Source organism: Heterodontus francisci, chromosome X (genome assembly GCF_036365525.1).
Source record: "Heterodontus francisci isolate sHetFra1 chromosome X, sHetFra1.hap1, whole genome shotgun sequence".
In the NCBI taxonomy this organism is placed as follows: Eukaryota; Metazoa; Chordata; class Chondrichthyes; order Heterodontiformes; family Heterodontidae; genus Heterodontus; species Heterodontus francisci.
In genome coordinates, this window is record NC_090421.1 from 12,867,286 (window position 1) to 12,886,870 (window position 19,585).

The 19,585-nt window shown below is 47.4% G+C and overlaps 1 protein-coding gene across 4 annotated transcripts in view; it reads right to left on the bottom strand.

Moving 5' to 3' along the window:
- Positions 1–19,585, bottom strand: part of b4galnt1b (beta-1,4-N-acetyl-galactosaminyl transferase 1b) — a 99,928-nt gene that overhangs the window by 45,809 nt on the left and 34,534 nt on the right. For 3 of the 4 annotated variants that reach the window (XM_068024703.1, XM_068024700.1, XM_068024702.1), the window contains exons 2-5: positions 9,252–9,467; positions 7,454–7,630; positions 4,543–4,649; positions 3,082–3,119 (exon numbers count right to left, since the gene is read on the bottom strand). In XM_068024703.1, coding sequence (XP_067880804.1) covers positions 3,082–3,119; positions 4,543–4,649; positions 7,454–7,630; positions 9,252–9,467 — 538 coding nt within the window. The remainder of the gene's footprint in view (positions 1–3,081; positions 3,120–4,542; positions 4,650–7,453; positions 7,631–9,251; positions 9,468–19,585) is intronic. The other variant, XM_068024704.1, reaches the window with a different exon arrangement.

The window sequence follows — 19,585 nt, forward strand, 5'->3', positions numbered from 1 at the left end:
TGCTCCACAAAAGCCTCCTCCAATCCCCTCTGCATCTCACTCTATCAGCATATTACTTTCTCCCTCATGTATTTATTTTGTTTCCTCTTAAGTGCATCTATAATACTCACCTCAACCACTCCCTGTGGTAGCGAGTTCCACATTCTCACCACTCTCTGCGTAAAGAAGTTTCTCCTGAATTCCCTATTGGATTTATTAGTGACTATCTTATATTTATGGCCCCTAGTTCTGGACGCCCCACAAGTAGAAACATCTCTAGCCTATCAAACTCTTTCATAATTTTAAAGCTCTCTATCAGCTCACCTCTCAGCCTTCCCTTTTGTAGAATAAAAAAGAGCCCCAGTCTGTTCAGTCTTTCCTAATACGTCTCACCTCTCTAAGCGATTGAAAAGTTTTGGTTAGCTCCGATTTGCACCATTGGATTTGGCTGGCAGGGAGGTGGCATGGGGCATGGATCCATGACGCTGGTGGCCTGCCCACTGTTCTTACCGCTGCCATGTTCCAATGCTACTATGCTCGGCACCAGAAGCCATTTCCCGAATGGGGCAGACGTATTTAAAATCCTGCTTCCCATATTCTGTCGCTGCCACCTCATTCGTGCTAGTTGTAAATCTCGCCCGGATAAACAGGTGATCAGCATCACTGGGTGGTAACGCAAAGGCAGCCCTTCACCTCCTTTAAAAAGAGAGCCATGACAAACTTATTTCTTAGTCGATGCTCCACTGACCAGTGTGTTGTGTTATGGGGCCCCCATTCAGTAACATTAGCCAATCATCTGTGGACAATGCAGAAAACAAGGCTAGATTTCCCAAGGTCCAAGGAGTCATAGACTGAGTGGCCATACGTTCCCCCTTCAACAATCCCATCAAACATGTCAACAGGAAGTGACTCTATGCCCCACGATGTCAAGTGACCAATGAGCAACATCCCTGACGCCCAAAAATCACCACCCATCCTGCCAACCATTTTCCCCAAGCAAAGCAACACCTAGGCTCAAGTGTCAGCATCAGGTATTTCCAGGCCAGAGTGAAGAAAAGCCTTGCATTTATATAGTGCCTTTCATGACCTCAGGACGTCCCAGAGCACTTGACAACCAATGAAATACTTTTGAAGTGTAGCCACTGTTGTAATGTAGAAAACACAGCAGCCAATTTGTGCACAGCAAGCTCCCGCAAACACCAATGTGATAAGAACCAGATTTTTTTTTTTTTAAATGATGTTGGAGGGCTAAATATTGGCCAGTACACCAGGGATAATTCCCCTGCTCTTCTTCAAAAGAATGTCATGGGACAGACAGGGTTGAACATCTCATCTGAAAGGCGGCACCTCCAACAGCGTAGCACCCCTTCAATACTGCATTGGATTGTCAGCCTGGATTTTGTGCTCAAGTTTCTGGAGTGGGACTTGAACCCACTCTGACTCAAAGGCAAGGGTGTGCTACCCTCTGAGCAATGGCTGGCTCGAAAGCTCCTTCTACACTGCCCCAAAATGTACCTCAGCTCCAACTTCATCCCCTTACTGCATTCATGTGACTTTTTCCATTTCCTTCTCTCAGGGAGATTGCTGCTTTGCGCCAATTTAGGCGTAGTTTTGGGCCCATGCTCATTAAGGAACTGGATTGAGCCTGTCAAAACTCATTTCACGCAAGGCCCTTACAGCCAGTAGCTGAAGTAGACTTTTGTCTCATCAGTCTGGGCTGGATTTCAATTCAGGAAAACATACTATATAAAAAAAGCAGCACTGATATCAGTGGGGGGAAGTGATTAGTAGAAACTGCAGTTCAGTGGTGCTGCAGAGCAGCTGGATCACAGATGGCTATACACAGCTGACATGAGAAGATTGCTGAAACAGCTTAGGTTAATAATGGGTTAACACCAGAGGTGTTATCCCACCCCTTAATTAGCACAGGTCAAGTAAGCTGCACACAAATAGCCCTTTGATACCACATTGCAGTATTCAACCATTAGATTTACAAGAAAATGACGTGATGCAACCTATTTTAATAAAACGCGACCTTCAAGCAAATCGAGTCAAATGAAAATAGAGGAAAAAGAAAGAAAGTGCCAGAAATACTCAGCAGACGTGGCAGCACCTGTGTGGAGAGGAACAGAGTTAAGGGCCAGAACTTTAGGCCACCCCGCACCCCCCCCCCCCCAAACGAGTGGGCTGATAGTGGGTTGGGTGTATAAAATGGAGTGGGAGGCTGTAGGGGGGGGGCACCGAACTGCTCCCGCCTCCGCTGCCAATGTACGCAGGGCAGCTGTGGCGAGAAACGGCCCGCCTGCCCCAGGCTAATCAAGGCCCTTAAGTGGCGAATTAACTGGCACTCAGGGCCTCCGCCCGCCACCGCGGGGAGTTAACCCTTGGCTGGTGGGCAGCTGAGGCCTCAGAAAACTCACCTGATGAAACAAAGCAGCCTTCTTGTGGGTGGGGGGGGGGGGGGTGCTCCTGATCGTGGGGCACAGGGTGCCCCGAGGAGGGATGCCCTCAAGGCCCCAACCACCCCCAACGCACATGCCCCCACCTTGCCTCACCAAAGGCCCGAACGATTTTTTAGGGCCTCGCCAGGGACACTTACCTTTTTTCCGGGGCCATCCTTCCTCTTCCTGTTGAAGCTGGATGTAGTCCCAGCAGTGGCCACCACTCCCAGTGGCACTGCTGGGACTAAGAGCTGCCGGCCCACTGATTGGCCGACAGCTCCATCAGGCTGGACCTCTTGCCTCAAGGAGGTGCAATCCCGCCCAATTAAGGGCTCGGGGAACAAAAAATCCCAGTCTGGATCCCCAGGCCTGGCGGAGATAGGCTCGCCACTGACTTTCCGGCCAATGAAGCAGTTGGACGGGGGTCACCCCCACCCAACGAAAAATTCTGACCAGGGTTGCAGGTCTGTGACCAGTCATCTGATGAAAGGTCACAGACCTGATAGGTTGACTCGGTTTCTCTCGACACAGATGCTGCCTGATCTGAGTATTTCCAGCAGTTTCTGTTCTCATTTCAGAGTTCCAGCATCCGCAGTATTTTGCTCTTATGGAAATGAGAATATGTTCTACTGTTTCAAGTGATTGGTTGTAAATATCTTACCCGATACAGTTTCCTCGATGGAGCTTGTAAACTTAAACCTGTAAAAAGGGAAGTGCAAAAGTGTTAAGAGTAAGGTCACATTTTCCTCCACGTTCATTTTGTTTAAAAATTTGTTCTCGGGAATTGGACAACATTGACAGGGCCACATTTATTGCCCATCCCGGAGGGCACTGAGAGCCAATCATATTGGCATTGGATTTGAGTCACATGTAGGCCAGACTGGGTAAGGATGGCAGATTTTCTTCCTGCATGAAGCAGTTGGGTTTTTAAAAACGAGTCCAATGGCTCCGGGTCACTTTTCCTGGTGCCAAATCGATTGAATTCAAATTCATAACCTCTTGTCGCAAATCACAAGTACAGACGAAAGAAGCCACTCAACTCGTTTTATAGTCAAGCACCCTAACCATCGTAAACAATGCTTATGTTGGTATTGCACTAAAATTCTTGTATTTCATAGTCAAATTATCAATCACAAAAGGATCACGAGCATAACATTAATTAGTCCCTAGACTTGAAACTTTTGTTCTGCACCCAAGCAATAATCAGTAAGTCTGATGTTTGTTGGTAAACCCTTACTCCCATTTCTCAGTTAATCCAGACTGACACGCCCAGTGCAGTACTGAAGGAGTGCTGCACTGTTGGAGACACTGTCTTTCAGATGAGATGGTAAACTGTGGCTCTGTCTGTCCTTGTAAAAGTACCTAAGGCACTATTTCGAAGAAGAGTTCTCCCCAGTGTCCTGGCTGACATTTATCCCTCAACCAACATCACGAAGATGATTATCTGGCCATTATTCACGTTGCTGTTTGTGGGATCTTGCTGTGCGCAAATTGGCTGCCGTGTTTCCTACATTACAACAGTGACTACACTTCAAAAATACTTCAATGGCTGAAGTATTTTGGGACATCCTGTGGTCGAAAAAGACACTATATAAATGCAACTTCTTTCTTTACGTCGATCACAAAAATGGAAGTGTACCCATTACTCTGCTTCGACTTCAGGTATGTTTAAATGGGACCTGCCTTATATGTAGCTCTTCCTGGCCCTTTCTAAAAGAAAGCTGTGCACTTTTAGCACATTTTCAATGGAATGGCACTGATCCAATTTCTTTAATAAATAATTAATTGGGACTCATGCAAAATGGCACACACCTCCAGTTATTAGGCACATTAGTAACAAGGAGAGGCTGTTCAGCCTCATGAACCTGTTACACGAGAACAGGAGGAGGCCATTCTTTCACTCGGGCTGGTTATACAGGGGCAAGAGGAGGCCATTCAGCCCCCGGCGCCTGTTCCATCAGTCAGTCAGATCATGGCTGATCTACACCTCAACCCCATTTAGCCCCCCACCCCCCTCAGTTCCATTCTCCTTCAATACCCTTACCCAACAAAAATCTAGCGATCACAGTCTCGAAAGCTATTGTCTATCTCTTGCATCAGTTTGCAGCGTGCAGTTTCTAACCTGGTATCACGATGGTTTTTAGGGGCCGTACTTGCAGCCCCTGTGTAGGATACTCCAAAGGGGTGTTTGCTTTGGCAATGATCATCACATCAGCAGGGGTATGTGACCTGTGCAAAAAAAAAAAATCAGAGAAAACATTCAGTAAAATAAAGCTAACTTTACTTGAGTAATTCCAATCGAGATGTAGCTGCGGACAAGTTAAACATAAACAGCCTGTTGGTGTTTGGGTGATCTATGGTTACGCTTTTGCAACAAACACTGGCAGCAGCGGGAAAAACAACTGCGCATCGCTAAGGTTACACACACACCGTTGTTTGAAAGTTGTGACAAACTTTAGTTTTTGGTCGCTGGACTCCCCTGGTGGCGGAGGACAGTTGGAATAGTCTTTGATTGGGGGTGCCACATCACCAGGCGATATGGACCGCTCCACCATTGGCGGCCATGCTTTCAGCTGCCGAGGCCCTAAGCTCTGGAATTCCCTCCCCAAAACCTCTTCGCCTCTCTCTCCCCTTCTTTAAAACGCTCCTTAAAACCTAACTCTGTCCAAGCTTTTGGTCATCTGTCCCAATATCTTTTATTGTGGCTCAGTGTCAAATTTTGTTTGATAGCGCTCCTGTAAAGCACCTTGGGACATTTTACTACATTAAAAAGGTACTATGTAAATGCAAGTTCTTGTTGCTGTTGAGTGGCCAGCGTGCCCACGGCCAGGTAGATTGACAGCACCCACAACCACGGAGCAACATTTACATTGGCGCCTCTAGATGCCCTGGGGTGAAACCATTCTTTAGGCGTATCTTAGTGCCTCCAAAAGCAGTAGAGTTGCCTTGTTTCGGAACTGCTATCGGTGAGGTCAATGCTCCAATGGAGTCAGGTCCCAAAGATAGGCCTAAGCGACTCGTTTCTATCTACAAATTAGCAGTCAACTCCTCTTAATGCCAACTTCAATTTGCTGAGGGAAAATGATGACTGGACGGTCTGGGCATTGCGGCGGGTTCGAGAGAGCCTTTCACCCCCTCTGTGTGCTGGTGCTAAAGGGGCTACGTGAAGTGAGTTTGGGCAGTCTCAGCCCAGTTTCAAGTAGGCCTGGGCCTACACCACATATTGACCCCTATTGTGGTGCTAATTGGCAATCTCACCAAGAGCACCCACAGCATGGCTGGATCCAGAAGTGGAAAAATGTCACACTGGCATAGTAGGGGGTACACTTCGGAGGTTGGCAGCAAAGCAGTTTCAGAGCAGACTACAGGGAGCATACTCTGTACCTCACTGTGTTACACTTAATCCTTGTAGTGCTGGGTGCTTGGCATGGGAACATTTTCCAGCACTGGCACCTAAATGAGTGTAAAGTTCAGCAACAGAAAGTCATTGGATCGTACTGGGGTACAGCTGCAAGGGCATCTGCTACCTCAGGGGGCACCCATTCTTTGCGAGTGTGCCCAAATGATGAATGTCAGCAGGCTATATGAAATTACCGCCGCACAGACACACAGCAATCAACAGGTGGCAGTTATAATTGTCTATTCTCTCTCTCTCCCTAACCCAGGAGCATTGAAGACAATCTGTAGCACCCTAGCACTGGCCTGACTGAGAGTAGAGGGCAGGATTTTGAAAGGCTGATGGGGGCGGGACTGAAGGCAGGCGGACCCGGAATTTCACCCCACCAGCCTGCGTGCCAGCTTCCCGGCACCATCCCACCCCGAGCCAATTTTCAAGACGACTGGGTTGGGTTAGCCCATTGATTTAATTAAGGGGCTGACTAAGGCCCCCCTCCCACGCCAACTGGAATTTTCTAGTCAGCAGGCGGGCCCCACACTGTGGCCGAAATACAGCCAGTGAGAGGTGGGAAACTGGGTTTTGGTGGTTGGGGCATGGGACAGTGTTTCATCCCACTCGGGAAGCCCCCTTGGCTGTCAGGCCACAACTGCGGCTGCTGGCCATCCGCTGGAGGAAGTGCCCCTCCACGATCACGGCATGGCCAATATGGTCGTTTTTAAATCAAATTTTATTACCCGGTCTTCGGAGACCTCCTCCATTGTGAGGCACCCTCTCTCCCCACCCACCCCTCTCTCTGCAGGCATTACAGTGTGGAGCGGCTGATACGTCATTGCTGAAGGGCCTCCTATTGGCTTTCCAACCTCGGGAACCAGCCCACCATCCTTAATTGGATAGCGAGCACACCCTCTGGCCTACAAAGATCATGTCGGGTGACCATTTGCTCCTGATGTCGGGGTCCCGAGCCCACATGGAATATTCAGCCCCACGAATCAAACTTGGAACTTTCCTGTCTGTGTGGCTCAGTACCTCACTGAACAGTTCATTCAACAACTGAGCCATAAGGGGAGCTGCTTTCACATCCAAATAGTACAACCGGAACACAAGAACATATTAGGGATAGTTACCACTGGATGAGGCAATCAGACCATGTGACAATACAACATACAAGGATTGTGCTTATTAAGGCAATCAGCAAACAATACCCTAGGGTAGACATTTGTTACGGGCTCTTTTTCGGGCCTAAAATAGGCAGTGCACTGAGCACATATGCCAGAAACCAGAGGCCCGAGACCTGGGGGGTGGCCTCCAGCAGTCCCTTTAAGGACCAACGGTTAGGCCGCATGTTGATTTGGTTATCCTGAAGACAGCAGGCCCAGTGTCCAATGAGTCCTGAAACAGACGTCAAGTCCCCCTATTTACCTAGGCAAAGGGCCTGCCGCCTGTTGCAGGCCCAGACACTGGATGTCGATACTGGGAGCCTCTCCCATAATGGCGGGTTGGAATGTGCACTTGCTGGCGTGGAACATGTGTGCGCACGCCACTGGCCAGATTGGATGCTTCTGTGCCTATTTTATGCCTGGCAAACAGGTGCAGGATCAATGAATTCCAAGGTGCCAGTGTCTTCAGGACCACGTACCTCTGCAGAAAATGCTGGTACTCCTGTTCCCTCCTTTTCTTCAACTCCTCCCGTTCTGCTTCTTTGAAGACCTGCTCAAACTGATGGACAGAAACCTGATGGAAAAGATGTTTCGAGAATGGTAGGTTTATCATGGGTGCCTCTTTCTCACATCGGCAGCCATTCTTTGGAAGTAGCCTAAGGATAAAGAATTTTGTGTTATCAGAACTTGATACTGGTGACTCAAATATGGGACACGTCAGAATTCAAATATCGGATACTTCCATCAGCTTGCTTAACACAAGCTGCTTGAGGGCCCAAAATTAACAAGGGCAATTAGGAAATTTAATAATTTACATCTCTTCCAAAGTTACTCCAAGGTGATGTTCTTTCTAATAGGTCAGGTTGGTCCAATGAAATGCATTGAACTGTTTACCAATGAGAAGAAAGTTTCCTCTTTCTGAATGCTGCAAAGGTCCTAAGAAAAATGAGTTTTGGGACAGCTGTGACCCATTCTGGCCTGGCTATGATGGACCTAAAGTTGCATGACCACCATTTTGACAGCCTCTTCATTATGGCACTTTCGACCGACCTTCCTTGTTCAGTTTATAACTGATTTAGCCTGTATTGATGCCTATCCTGTTGCTCATGCACTTATTTTCTTAACAATTTACCTTTCAAGATCAGATTCCAGTGAATATACACTGAGATCTAGAAAAGAGTCAGTCTCCTCCTTGTTAGTGGTGAACTCGATCATCAAGAAAACGAAAATCACCTTTGCAATTGGCGCAACCAATATCTGCTAATTCTGGGCAGCATCTGTGATATAGGAACAGCAGTAGGCCATTCAGCCCCTCACACGTATCCAATTCAATCGTGTCCAATCCCTACCTCAAATCCATTGAGCCACCTTTGCTCCATATCCGACGTGACATAAAAATCTAATCACTGATAGTGGTGCACAAGACACCATAAACTAATGCACGTGGAGCATTAGGTAGAGGAAAATCAATTACAACATTTTTTTCCTCCCCTACCCCAGCAGTACAGGAGCCAATGGAGCCAGAGGAATATTCATCAGTTCGGTTTATACCCTTTCCAATAACCATCGATCCCATTCCCAACCAGATATTTATCCAACTCCTTTTTGAAAGTGTTAATCAACACAGTCTGACCTGCGTTATGTGTGACCTGGTCCTACAGATCTATAATTATATGGAGCAGGAAAAAAAATTCTTCTCAACTCCAATCTCAATTGAGAGTTATTGGGGGTCATTTTGACTTTGGGAGCAAGTGTAAAATGGGGCATTTTCAGGGATCTGCCATCCATTATACACCTCTTCCCACATTCATTTCCATTGACTTCAATTGCCTAAAGTTACAATTACTGCCTGTTAATTGTAAACCTTGCACCCTCATATGCTAACTCAGCCTGCTCGTGTCATTGAGCTTGGGCAACCCAAGCCAATTGCCCCAGTGGGATTACCACCAAGTACAAGCTGTTTAAGGAAAACCAGGCGGAAATCGGCAAACAGGTGAACACATCGCTGCTCGGCACTGCCCAGATCTGACTGGATTGGATCGACTCACTCTCTGCACCCTTAAGGGTCAAAAGGAAGATTAATTCATACAATGATTTGTAAAATGCAAAACTGATTTTAAAAAAAACAAAAGCCTCCAGACAGTAGGCGATCAGAACTATAGGTCAGTGCTGCCAGGGAGACTCACGCTGGTGAATGAGCTAAAGTGGAGCCAAGGCTGGCACACTAAAGGGATGTCACATCTATCATTGAGGAAGGAAAGAGAGAGAGAGACTCACCCAGCCACTATCTCTTTCACTTTGAAGGATATGTGGGCATATTTCTCAGAAGGCTCCCAAAGTCCATGTTCCACAAGGTTCTCTGAAATACCAGGAATTCGGTAATTCACATCCACAACATGGTAAGGCTTCAGCGACCAGAGGCAAAAGAAGAAAATTCCCAGCGGCAAAGTCACAAGCAAAAGGCAGCAAAGGGGCTTCCGGACTGGACGCATGCTAGAGGTAAGGAAAAATTAAAGCAATTTAAAAAAAATAATACTTTTATAAAGACATTTCAAAGAAATAGCTTAAGTCACTTGACAAATTATCAGGAGTTCACTCAACTTAATTTTGCATTGCAATGTCACCACTTATTGGGCCGCTTTGTAATTAAATTCAATAAAAAGGTGTGCTGTAGGATATTGAGGAGAAATAATACGAGTTCCACTGGTGACTCATTTGGCCCAGTGTGGTACTAAACTACTTAGACCAAGCAGATACCAGGTTCGAATCCCACCCTGTTCATATCTCAGGTGTTGTGGGAAGAAGCATAGCACAATTGGCCTCATCATTCTTCATTATTTTGGTCGCTTGTCCTAAAATTGTTATGTGGCTCGGAGCCAAATTTTGTTTGATAATCACTCCTGTGAAGTGCCCTGGGATATTTTACTACATTTCCAGAGCTCCTGAAGCTGTCAGTCTTTAGGAGTTTCCGACAAAGAAGAAGTGAGAATCTAAGGGAATTCCTGTATGAATCTGACATACTCCTATGCTGGATGATGCTGCGCTAGTCGCTCATACAGAAACTAAGCTACAAAGACTCATGGACTGTTTCTCCAATGCCTGCAACTTGTTCTCCTTGACTAGAACGGTCAAGAAAACCATGGTCATGGGACAAAGTGTTGTATCTCCACCCCTGATCATGCTAAATAACACTCCACTGGAAGTGGTGAGCAAATTCCGCTACCTTGGGTCCACGGTGACAGACAATCTGTCCCTTGATGCAGTGCTCGATACACACATAGGGAAAGCAGCTACCACCTTTGGCCGACTCACGAAACACACATGGAACACCAAGCTGACCCTGAGGACCAAGCTGATGGTTTATAAGGCCTGTGTTCTCAGCACCTTGCTGTTTGGCTGTGAAACATGGATGACTTACAGCTACCAGGAAAAGAAGCTCAATAATTTCCATCTTCACTGTCTGCGGTGTATTATGGGTATTTCCTGGCAGGACAAAATCACAAATGTGGCAGTCCTCTCAAAGACAGAGCTCCCAAGTGTGCTGTTACTAATCGAACAGAGGTGGCTTCGGTGGATCTGACATGTCCGCAGGATGGAAGACGGTCATATACCCAAGGACCTTCTGTATGGTGAGGCCAGACGACCAGTGGGGCGCCCAAAGCTCCACTTCAAGGATGCTTGCAAGCGTGACATGAAGGCCCTAAATGTTGACCATTGCACCTGGGAGTCACTAGCTGGTGAAAGAGGGAAATGGTCGGTAGACCAGGGTTACATCATTGTCATGCTCACATAAGAATGTTTTCAGTAATCAGAGTCCGCCTACTACACTTAGGGTCTATGTGCGACAAGTCTTACAAAATAAAGCACATACAGAATTTTAAAAAAGTTTTAATCATGATCAGCTACTCATTTTTGAAAGGAGACCGAATGCTTTCAAGTGCTTGGATCATCCATACAGCTGTAATCCTGCCAAGTACAGATGCACAAGCGCTAACGCAGAACTGAGCAACCAATCTGAAAGCACCTACAAGTATGCTGCTCAAGTCGCCAACAGCTCTCAACTAGTATAACCAGCGAGTCTGGGCCAATCCAGTTGTGGCAAGTGCATTTTTTCCAGAATTTGCACATTACACACCTGGATTGGTCAACAGTCCACTAGTTCACTTATGGTTGCACAGTGTTCAGTACCATTTGCAACTTCTCAGATAATGAAGCATCCATGCATGCGGGCAGCAAGACCAGGACAACATTCAGGCTTGGACTTATAAGTGGCAAGTAGCATTCACACCATTACAAGCATCAGGCAATGACCATCTTCAACAAGAGAGACTCTAACCATCTCCCCTTGACATTCAATGGCATTACCATTGCTGAATCCCCCATTATCAACATCCTGGGGGTTACCATTGACCAGAAACTGAACTGGACCAGCCACATAAACACTGTGGCTACAAGAGCAGGTCAGAGGCTGGGAATTCCGCAGTCAGTAATTCGTCTCCTGACTCCCCAATGTCTGTCCACTATCTACAAGGCACAATTTAGGAGTGTGATGGAATACTCTCCACTTGCCCGGATGGGTGCAGCTCTAACAACACTCAAGAAGCTCGACACCATCCAGAACAAAGCAGCCCGCTTGATCAGCACCCTATCTACCACCTTCAACATTCACTCCCTCCACCACCGACACACAGTGGCAACAGTGTGTGTACCATCTACAAGATGCACTGCAGCAACTCGCCAAGCCTCCTTAGACAGTACCTCAGCTCCCAGGCTTCAGATGCCCAGTCTCCGTTCCCAGCTACTACATTTCGGATCAGTAAAGCCAAGTTTTTGGTCCTTGGTGGACCGGTTCCCCAAGCCCACCTACACACTTGTGTAAAGGAGTCCACTAGTGTTGCCACTTAACCGAGAGATGGAAAAACCTTTCAAGCTGTGCTGCAGTAAACCTCCCAAACTTTTTGGTGCTGTCTCTTAAAAGAAGCTTTGTGATGAAGTCCGTAGATATAACTGAATTCTTACAAGGCGCCAAACGTTTCTGTGTTTTTTCCCTGCCTGATCTGAAGGCTCTGACTGCTACCAACAACCCTTTGGTTACCTGCCCAAGTGTCCAGTTTTAATGCTTTAGTTTAGACATCGAGCAATCCACTTTTTCCAAACACAGCTGCACTTCAAACAACTGCAGCACAATACAATGCATAGTGACTGTCATGCCAATAGCAATGTTTTGTATTCATTTTTAATTGTTAAGCTTCAAATTTTAAAATCATGGATCACGTCACTTCAGCTAACAGCTGTAATAAGAGATTTACAAATGGTATACTGTCAGAGGAGGACTGGCAGTTCTAGAAGCAGCTTATCTGGTTTCCAATTAAGGGTCACGTGGTAAATTCGCATCCCAAGTGGCCATTCTGACTCATCAGTGCCAGTCAGATGACCTTTACTAATTTGTTGGCACTCCAGCAGATCTGGCACCAGTTGGTGGCATGGCCACTCAGGATCAGGGCCAAGGAGAAACTGCAATGGCCCGTTCTGCCTCACGCAATGTAGCTCCTGTTGACTGAGCACAATAAAAAAGGGAGAGAGGGCGAAAATGTTTAAATTGTAGTCAGGGGACTGAATTTGCAGGTCCCGCCAGGGAAGGGAATGGAGATGGACATGTTGAAAATACCAATGCCAGCCAGCATGCCAGTTTCCCAGCTCCAGCCATGTTCACCAGGGCAGTGGGAGGGAAGCATCACAATCCCACCCACTCCCTGATTAAGGCCAATTGAGCTGGTTGATGTTGTGATTTTCAGAGGCACATGGACTGCATGCATTGCCTGGAGCGGACCAGGCGAAGGGAGACAGGTACAGAGTAGGGAGCTGGTCACGGCCATCCCTAGGAATTACCTGGGCCCCTTAAAAGGGTGAAGGACACCGAGGGGGACTCAGCCATTGAAAAACAAGTGCCGTTGGTGCAGCGCAGATGGCAGGGAGATTGGGCAGTAAGTGCTCAGGTAGTGCAGAAGGTTGTCACCCTCCTGGCATCACAGGCACAAGAGCAGGCTGCAAGGCTGCCAAGGACAATTGGGCAGCCACCTGACCACAAGGAAGGCAACAACTGGCAATGGAAGCATGATTCTCACATTTTGGGCCCAGTGGCAATGAGCAGCACCCTCCGCAGGAAGGGCAGAGCTCTGGGCATCAGGAGGGCAGGGGAGAGGGACGAGGGGCAGGAAGGACACAGAGGCCAGACCTTCAGCATAGGATCTATCAGCGAAAATGGAGCTACCTAGGAGATGACTGAGAACCAGTGCCATATTGACTATACAATGTTGTCCTCAGGTTTATTCAGTATATTGTTAGATATACTTGTGTGATGCTCTTGATTAATCTCCACTACCAACAGCCACCCACTCGTAATCACCAGCACTTCACCACACTGGTTATCCAGTTCAACATGTTCCCTCCACACTCAACCCAGGTTTGGAAGGAGACAGTCTATGCCAATATTAGTGGCAGTCTGTCATACATTCTCCATTGCACCTTACTGAAAAACAACTGGGTGCAGTTATGCTGTGCAATATTCAGATACCAGGTGCTGCTAATGGTTTCTCCTCCAAATCCATCTCTTATTTCTTTACTTGTCCCATTGCCATTGTCTTTTGCATTGCCCCATCATCTCTTTTGTCATTTAATCTCTCCTGCCTTCCACAGATCTTCCCTTTTGTTCAATCCTCCCTCCTTTTCTCTGCTGCTGTTCTTGCTTAAATCCCATTACATCTGACATTTTCCAGTTCTGATGAAAGGTTAACTCTGTTCCTCTCTCCACAAATGCTATCTGACCTAATGAGTATTACCAGCAGTTTCTACTTTTATATGCAATGTTAGAGATCGTCAAACAGAACTGCAGAGTATCGAGGGAAGACTTCCTCAGTGTGCTACAAGTAGCGACCAAAAGCTAACCGCACAAGACTGTGCAAATCCCAGAGCAACACACCAACAAAGAGTGTTCATAGTGCTAGTGACCTACATGGGCTCCCGGTATGGCAATGCCTCAATTTTTTTGGATTTTAAAAAAATTCTCATCCTGGTTTTCAAATCCCTTCCTGCCCTGGCCCTTCCCCATCTCTGTAACCTCTACCAACTCCACAACCAATGCTTCCTCTAAGCTGTGCGGCCAACTCAGAGGTGCCCATGCAGGCCGAGCACAATTTGGCCTCTAAGTTATCATGCATGCGTGGCCGTGCAAAAATTTTAAAGGGCCCACGCACTTAAATGAATAAGCTGCACACAGGAAAAAAAAAATTTAGATGGAACGTTGCCTACAGCCCTCTGAGATCTCCGCTTTCCTCCAATTGTGGCCTTTTGCACATTGCGGATTTTCTTTACTTTGCCATTGGCGGTCATGTCGACAACTGTCTAAGCCTTAAAACTTTGGAATTCCCTCCAGAAACCTCTCTGCCCTTCCACCTCTCTCTCCTCCTTAAAACCTACCTTTCAGTCACCTGTCCTAATATCTCTATGTGGCTCCGTAACACTCCTGGGAAGCACCTCAGATGTTTTACTACATTACAGCCGCTATATCAATGCAAGTTGTGATTTCTGCTGTAGATTATCCTTCCAATATCGCAATGTGCTGTGAAAGTGTGCTGAAAATAGAGTTGAAGAGTCTAGTTAAACTTGTTATGGACTTGTTAAGGGTCAATTAACATAGCGGGTACTGATTTCCCCAGCGACTGAAGCTATACCAGCCGGCACTGTTAGCTCCACCCGAGATCCATCACTCCTGCTGATATCAAAGAGCCAGAATTTATTTTCTCAGCAATGTAGCATTCGGAATCTAGACCCATAAGCCCCAGCTTTCCTTCAGTACAAACCATCTTCTTAAATCCCTCTCCTCTGCCTCCTCCACCCTCGCCTCCAAGTGTGAAGCTCATGGACATCTTAATGACAAAGGTTGAGAGCATCTGATCAGCTGCCTCCCTCTTTTCCACTAGCCCACTGGGCCAAGTTTCCTCTAAAGCTCCCCCCATGCCCTAATCCTGAACTCGCATCTTTCTCCAGTTTCTCTCCTATCCCTCCTCATGCCCTCTCTGAACTCATCTTGTCCATGAGACCCACCTCCTGTTCCCTCAATTCCATTCTCAATAAACTACTGACCATCCAACCTCCCTTCCTGGCCCCCATGTAGCTGATATTGTTAATAATGTCATCTGCTCAGGTTCCCCTCTCCTACAAATCTGCCACCATCACCCACACCCCTCCAACGACCCACCCTTGACCCCGCTGTCCTTGCAAACTTCCGCCTCCCTTTCTTCAAAGTCTTTGAACGTGTCGTCACCTCCCAAATCCATTCCCATCGCTCCCAGAACTCAGTGTTGAATCCCTCCAATTAGGTTTCCACCCCTGCCACAGTACCAAAACGGCTCTCAAAGTCGCAAATATGATGCCCCCATCCAAAAACACGTCAGGTTCCACATGTGAATGGGCAACAGAGCTCTATCTGACCACCACCTCACTTGACCCTCCGCTTTCTGATTTGTCACACAGCTTGTCCAATGCCCAGTACGGGGATGAGCAGAAATTTCCTCCAAACAAATACTGGGAAGACTGAAGCCATTGTCTTCAGTCCCTGCCACAAACTCCATTTCTTAGCCACCGATTCCATCCCTCTTCCTGTCAACTGTCTAAGGGTGAACCAGACAGTTTGCAACCTTGGATTTATATTTGCATATTTGACCCCGAGATGCGCTTCCGACAACATAACTCGTGCCATCATGAAGCCCGCCTATTTCCACCTCTAACGTCGCCAGACTTCACCCGTCTCAACTCATCTGCTGCTGAAACCCTCATTCATGCCTTTGTTATCTCCAGACTTGACTATTCCAGTGCTCTCCTGGCTAGCCTCAGTTCTTCCACCAACAGAAACTTGAGCTCATTCAAAACTCTGCTGCCCAAATCCCTACTCGCATCAAGTCCCATTCACCCTTCATCTCTGTGCTCACGGACCTACATTGGCTCCCAGTTAAGCAATGCCTCAATTTTAAAATCCTCATTTTCAAACCCCTCCATGGCCTTGTCCCTCCATCATCTCTGCATTCCTCCAATTCTGGCATTTTGAGCATCCCAGATTTCCTTTGCTCCACTAATGGCGGCCGTGCCTTTGGCTGCCCGGGTCCTAAGCTCTGGAATTTCTTCCCTAAACCTCTCTGCCTCTCTTCCTCCTTCAAGACCCTCCTTAAAACCTACCTCTTTGACCAAGCTTTTGGTCACCTAATATCTCCTTATGTGGCTTGGTGTCAAATTCTGATTGATAATCACTCCTGTGAAGCACCTTGAGATGTTTTACTCTGTTAAAGGTGCTATATAAATGCAGGTTGTTGTTCAGTGTGGGAACAGTAAGCACAACAGAAAATGCTGGAAATGCACAGATCAGCCAGCATCCGTGAAGAGATATGGCATTTCTGGTGTGTACAGTTCTGATTAAGGGTCCCCTGTTGACACATCATAACCAGTCTTTGCTCTTGACAGAACTCTGGGCAGGAGTGTAAAATGGGAGATATTGGATGAACTGCCTATTCTCCATCTCTCCTGATATTGCCCATTTTACACTATTGCCCAAATTCTAAAATGACCATCTTTGTGCCCAGTGGTGCAGCTTCCTGGATTAAACAGGCAATCAGCTGGTCTCTCTGCAGAACAGGGTCAGGGAGCAGCAGGTAGGGAAGAAAGGGCTTGGACTAGTGAGTTGACTGTCAGCTAACTGAACTGGATGGCTTGTTTGTGATTTTGTCCCCACTTCAAGAATTTCTTCCACTTAGAGGATCTGCCACAGACAGCCAAAAAGGAGGGACAAGGGAAATGCAAAGAGGAACAGAAGGAGAAGAGCTTAGAAGTTCAGCAAGACCAACCTCCAAACCTTCCTCAAGAAGGGGGTATAGACTGCCAGGTGGCCATGAGAGAAAGCCGCTAATAAATGCATCTTGTAGCATGTGGATGATGGAGGCTCTGGCACCGAGTGTCAATTCTCTCACCTCCAAGACTGCAGAGCAGTGCCACAAGAAGTTCAATCAACTGACCAGGGCAGTCAAGGTAACACTCTTCTCCTCCTTCCTTGGGCACTGGCACACTCTTCACCTTCTAAAATTAGCAGCGATACAAACACTTCCCACTGCACTCTAGTTAATGGAGACTTGAACTCAGAATCTTAGGGTAAATGGTAACACCTACTCTAACAACACTTGCATGCAGAACCTCAAACCCCCTTCCTCCACATTGACATACCACCAGACCTCAGTCAGTTGTTACAATGTAGGAGGCCACCATTCAGCCCAACTAGTCCATGCAAGCTCTTTGTAGAGCAACCCAGTTAGTCCCATTCCCCTGCTCTATCTCCTTAGCTCTGCAATTTCCTTTTGAAATCATTCATTGTCTCTGCTTCCACCACCCTCATAGGCAGCGAGTTCCAGGTCATTACCACTCACTGTGTAAAAAAGTTCTCACTCACATCCCCCCTGCATCTCTTACCCAAAACCTGCAATCTGTGTCCCCCTGTCCTTGTACCATCAGCTAATGGGAACAGGTTTTCTTTGTCTATTTTATCTAAACCTGTCTTAATCTTGTACACCACTATCAAATCTCCCCTCAATCTCCTTTTTCTCCAAGGAGAACAACCCCAGCTTCTCCAACCTAACCTTGTAGCTAAAATCCCTCATCCCTGGAACCATTCTGGTAAATCTCCTCTGCACCCTCATATCCTTCCTAAAGTGTGAACAGAACAGGATGCAATACTCCACTTGTGGTGTAAACAGAGTTTTATAAAGGTTTAGCATAACTTCTTGCAGCAGCTGTTCGATGCCACCTGGCAGAGAGCCCTCCATTGCTTTACCTAATTTACAACCTTGCTGCAGAAAAACTGCCCACAATACCCACAAGATACAGGGCACCAGAGGTGGGGGGGGGTGCATTTCAGGCAATAAAGACTTCATGTCCATGAACAGCAAGCTAGGAAACTGCTGGAGAGGCACTCTGCTTTTACTCCCAAAGCCTGTCCACCATCTACAAGGCACAAGTCAGGAGTGTGATGGAATACTCTCCACTTGCCTGGATGGGTGCAGCTCCAACAACACTCAAGAAGCTCCACACCATCCAGGACAAAGCAGCCCGCTTGATTGGCACCCCATCTACAAACATTCACTCCCGCCACCACCGACGCACAGTGGCAGCAGTGTGTACCATCTACAAGATGCACTGCAGCAACGCACCAAGGCTCCTTCGACAGCACCTTCCAAACCCGCGACCTCTACCAACTAGAAGGACAAGAGCAGCAGATGCATGGAACACCACCACCTGCAAGTTCCCCTCCAAGTCACACACCATCCTGACTTGGAACTATATCGCCGTGCCTTCACTGTCGCTGGGTCAAAATCCTGGAACTCCCTTCCTAACAGCACTGTGGGTGTACCTACACCACATGGACTGCAGCAGTCCAAGGCGGCAGCTCACCATCACCTTCTCAAGGGCAATTAAGGATGGGCAATAAATGCTGGGCTTGCCAGTGATGTCCACATCCCATGAATGAATAAACAAAAATGATGACAAGGTCATTGACATATTTCTGGCACCAGGTTTGAATCTGCACACTTACACAGTCCCTTTCAAGAGCCTCAAAGCTGTAAGCTTCAACCCCTTGTCTGTCTCCGTAATCCTAAACTCTTCCTATCCTCACCCCATCCTCTTCTTTCCTGCAGATCCATCACAACAATGGGGAGCAGACAATGTGGAAAAAGATGACAATTTTTTAAGCTCGCTTTCATGGGATGTCAGTGTTACTGGCTGGGCCAACATTTATTGCCCATCCCCAATTGCCCTCGAGAAGGTGGTGGTGAGCTGCCTTCTTGAACCGCTGCAGTCCTTGGGGTGTCGGTACACCAACAGTACTGTTAGGAAGGGAGTTCCAGGATTTTGACCCAGCGACAGTGAAGGAACGGCGATATGGTTCCAAGTCAGGATGGTATGTGGCTTAGAGGGGAGCTTGCAGGTGGTGGTGTTCCCATGCATCTGCTGCCCTTGTCCTTCCAGGTAGTTGAGGTCGCAGGTTTGGAAGGTGCTGTCTAAGGAGCCTTGGTGAGTTACTGCAGTGCATCTTGTAGATGGTACACACTGCTGCCACTGTGCATCAGTGGTGAAGGGAGTGAATGTTTATAGATGGGGTACCAATCAAGCAGGCTGCTTTGTCCTGGATGGTGTCGAGCTTCTTGGGTGTTGTTGGAGCTGCACCCATCCAGGCAAGAGGAGAGTATTCCATCACACTCCTGACTTGTGCCTTGAAGATGGTGGACAGGCTTTGGTGATAAAGGAGGACGACGGGAGAGCAAGGAATAATTTGTGGCAACATTAGCAAAGCTTTTTCTTTGTTGCAGGCACCAACAGACCGTATGGCAACTTCAATGGAATCTGCATCAAACCTCCAACTAGGGAGTGCCAGGAACCTCCATGGAAACACAGACGACATCTCTGATGCCACTAGAGGGAGACAAGAGACAACATCCTGTGTACCAGCTTCCAGACCATGGCACTCGCGATGCAGGCTTCTGTCGCGTGGGGCTTACGGGATTTGACAGCTGCCA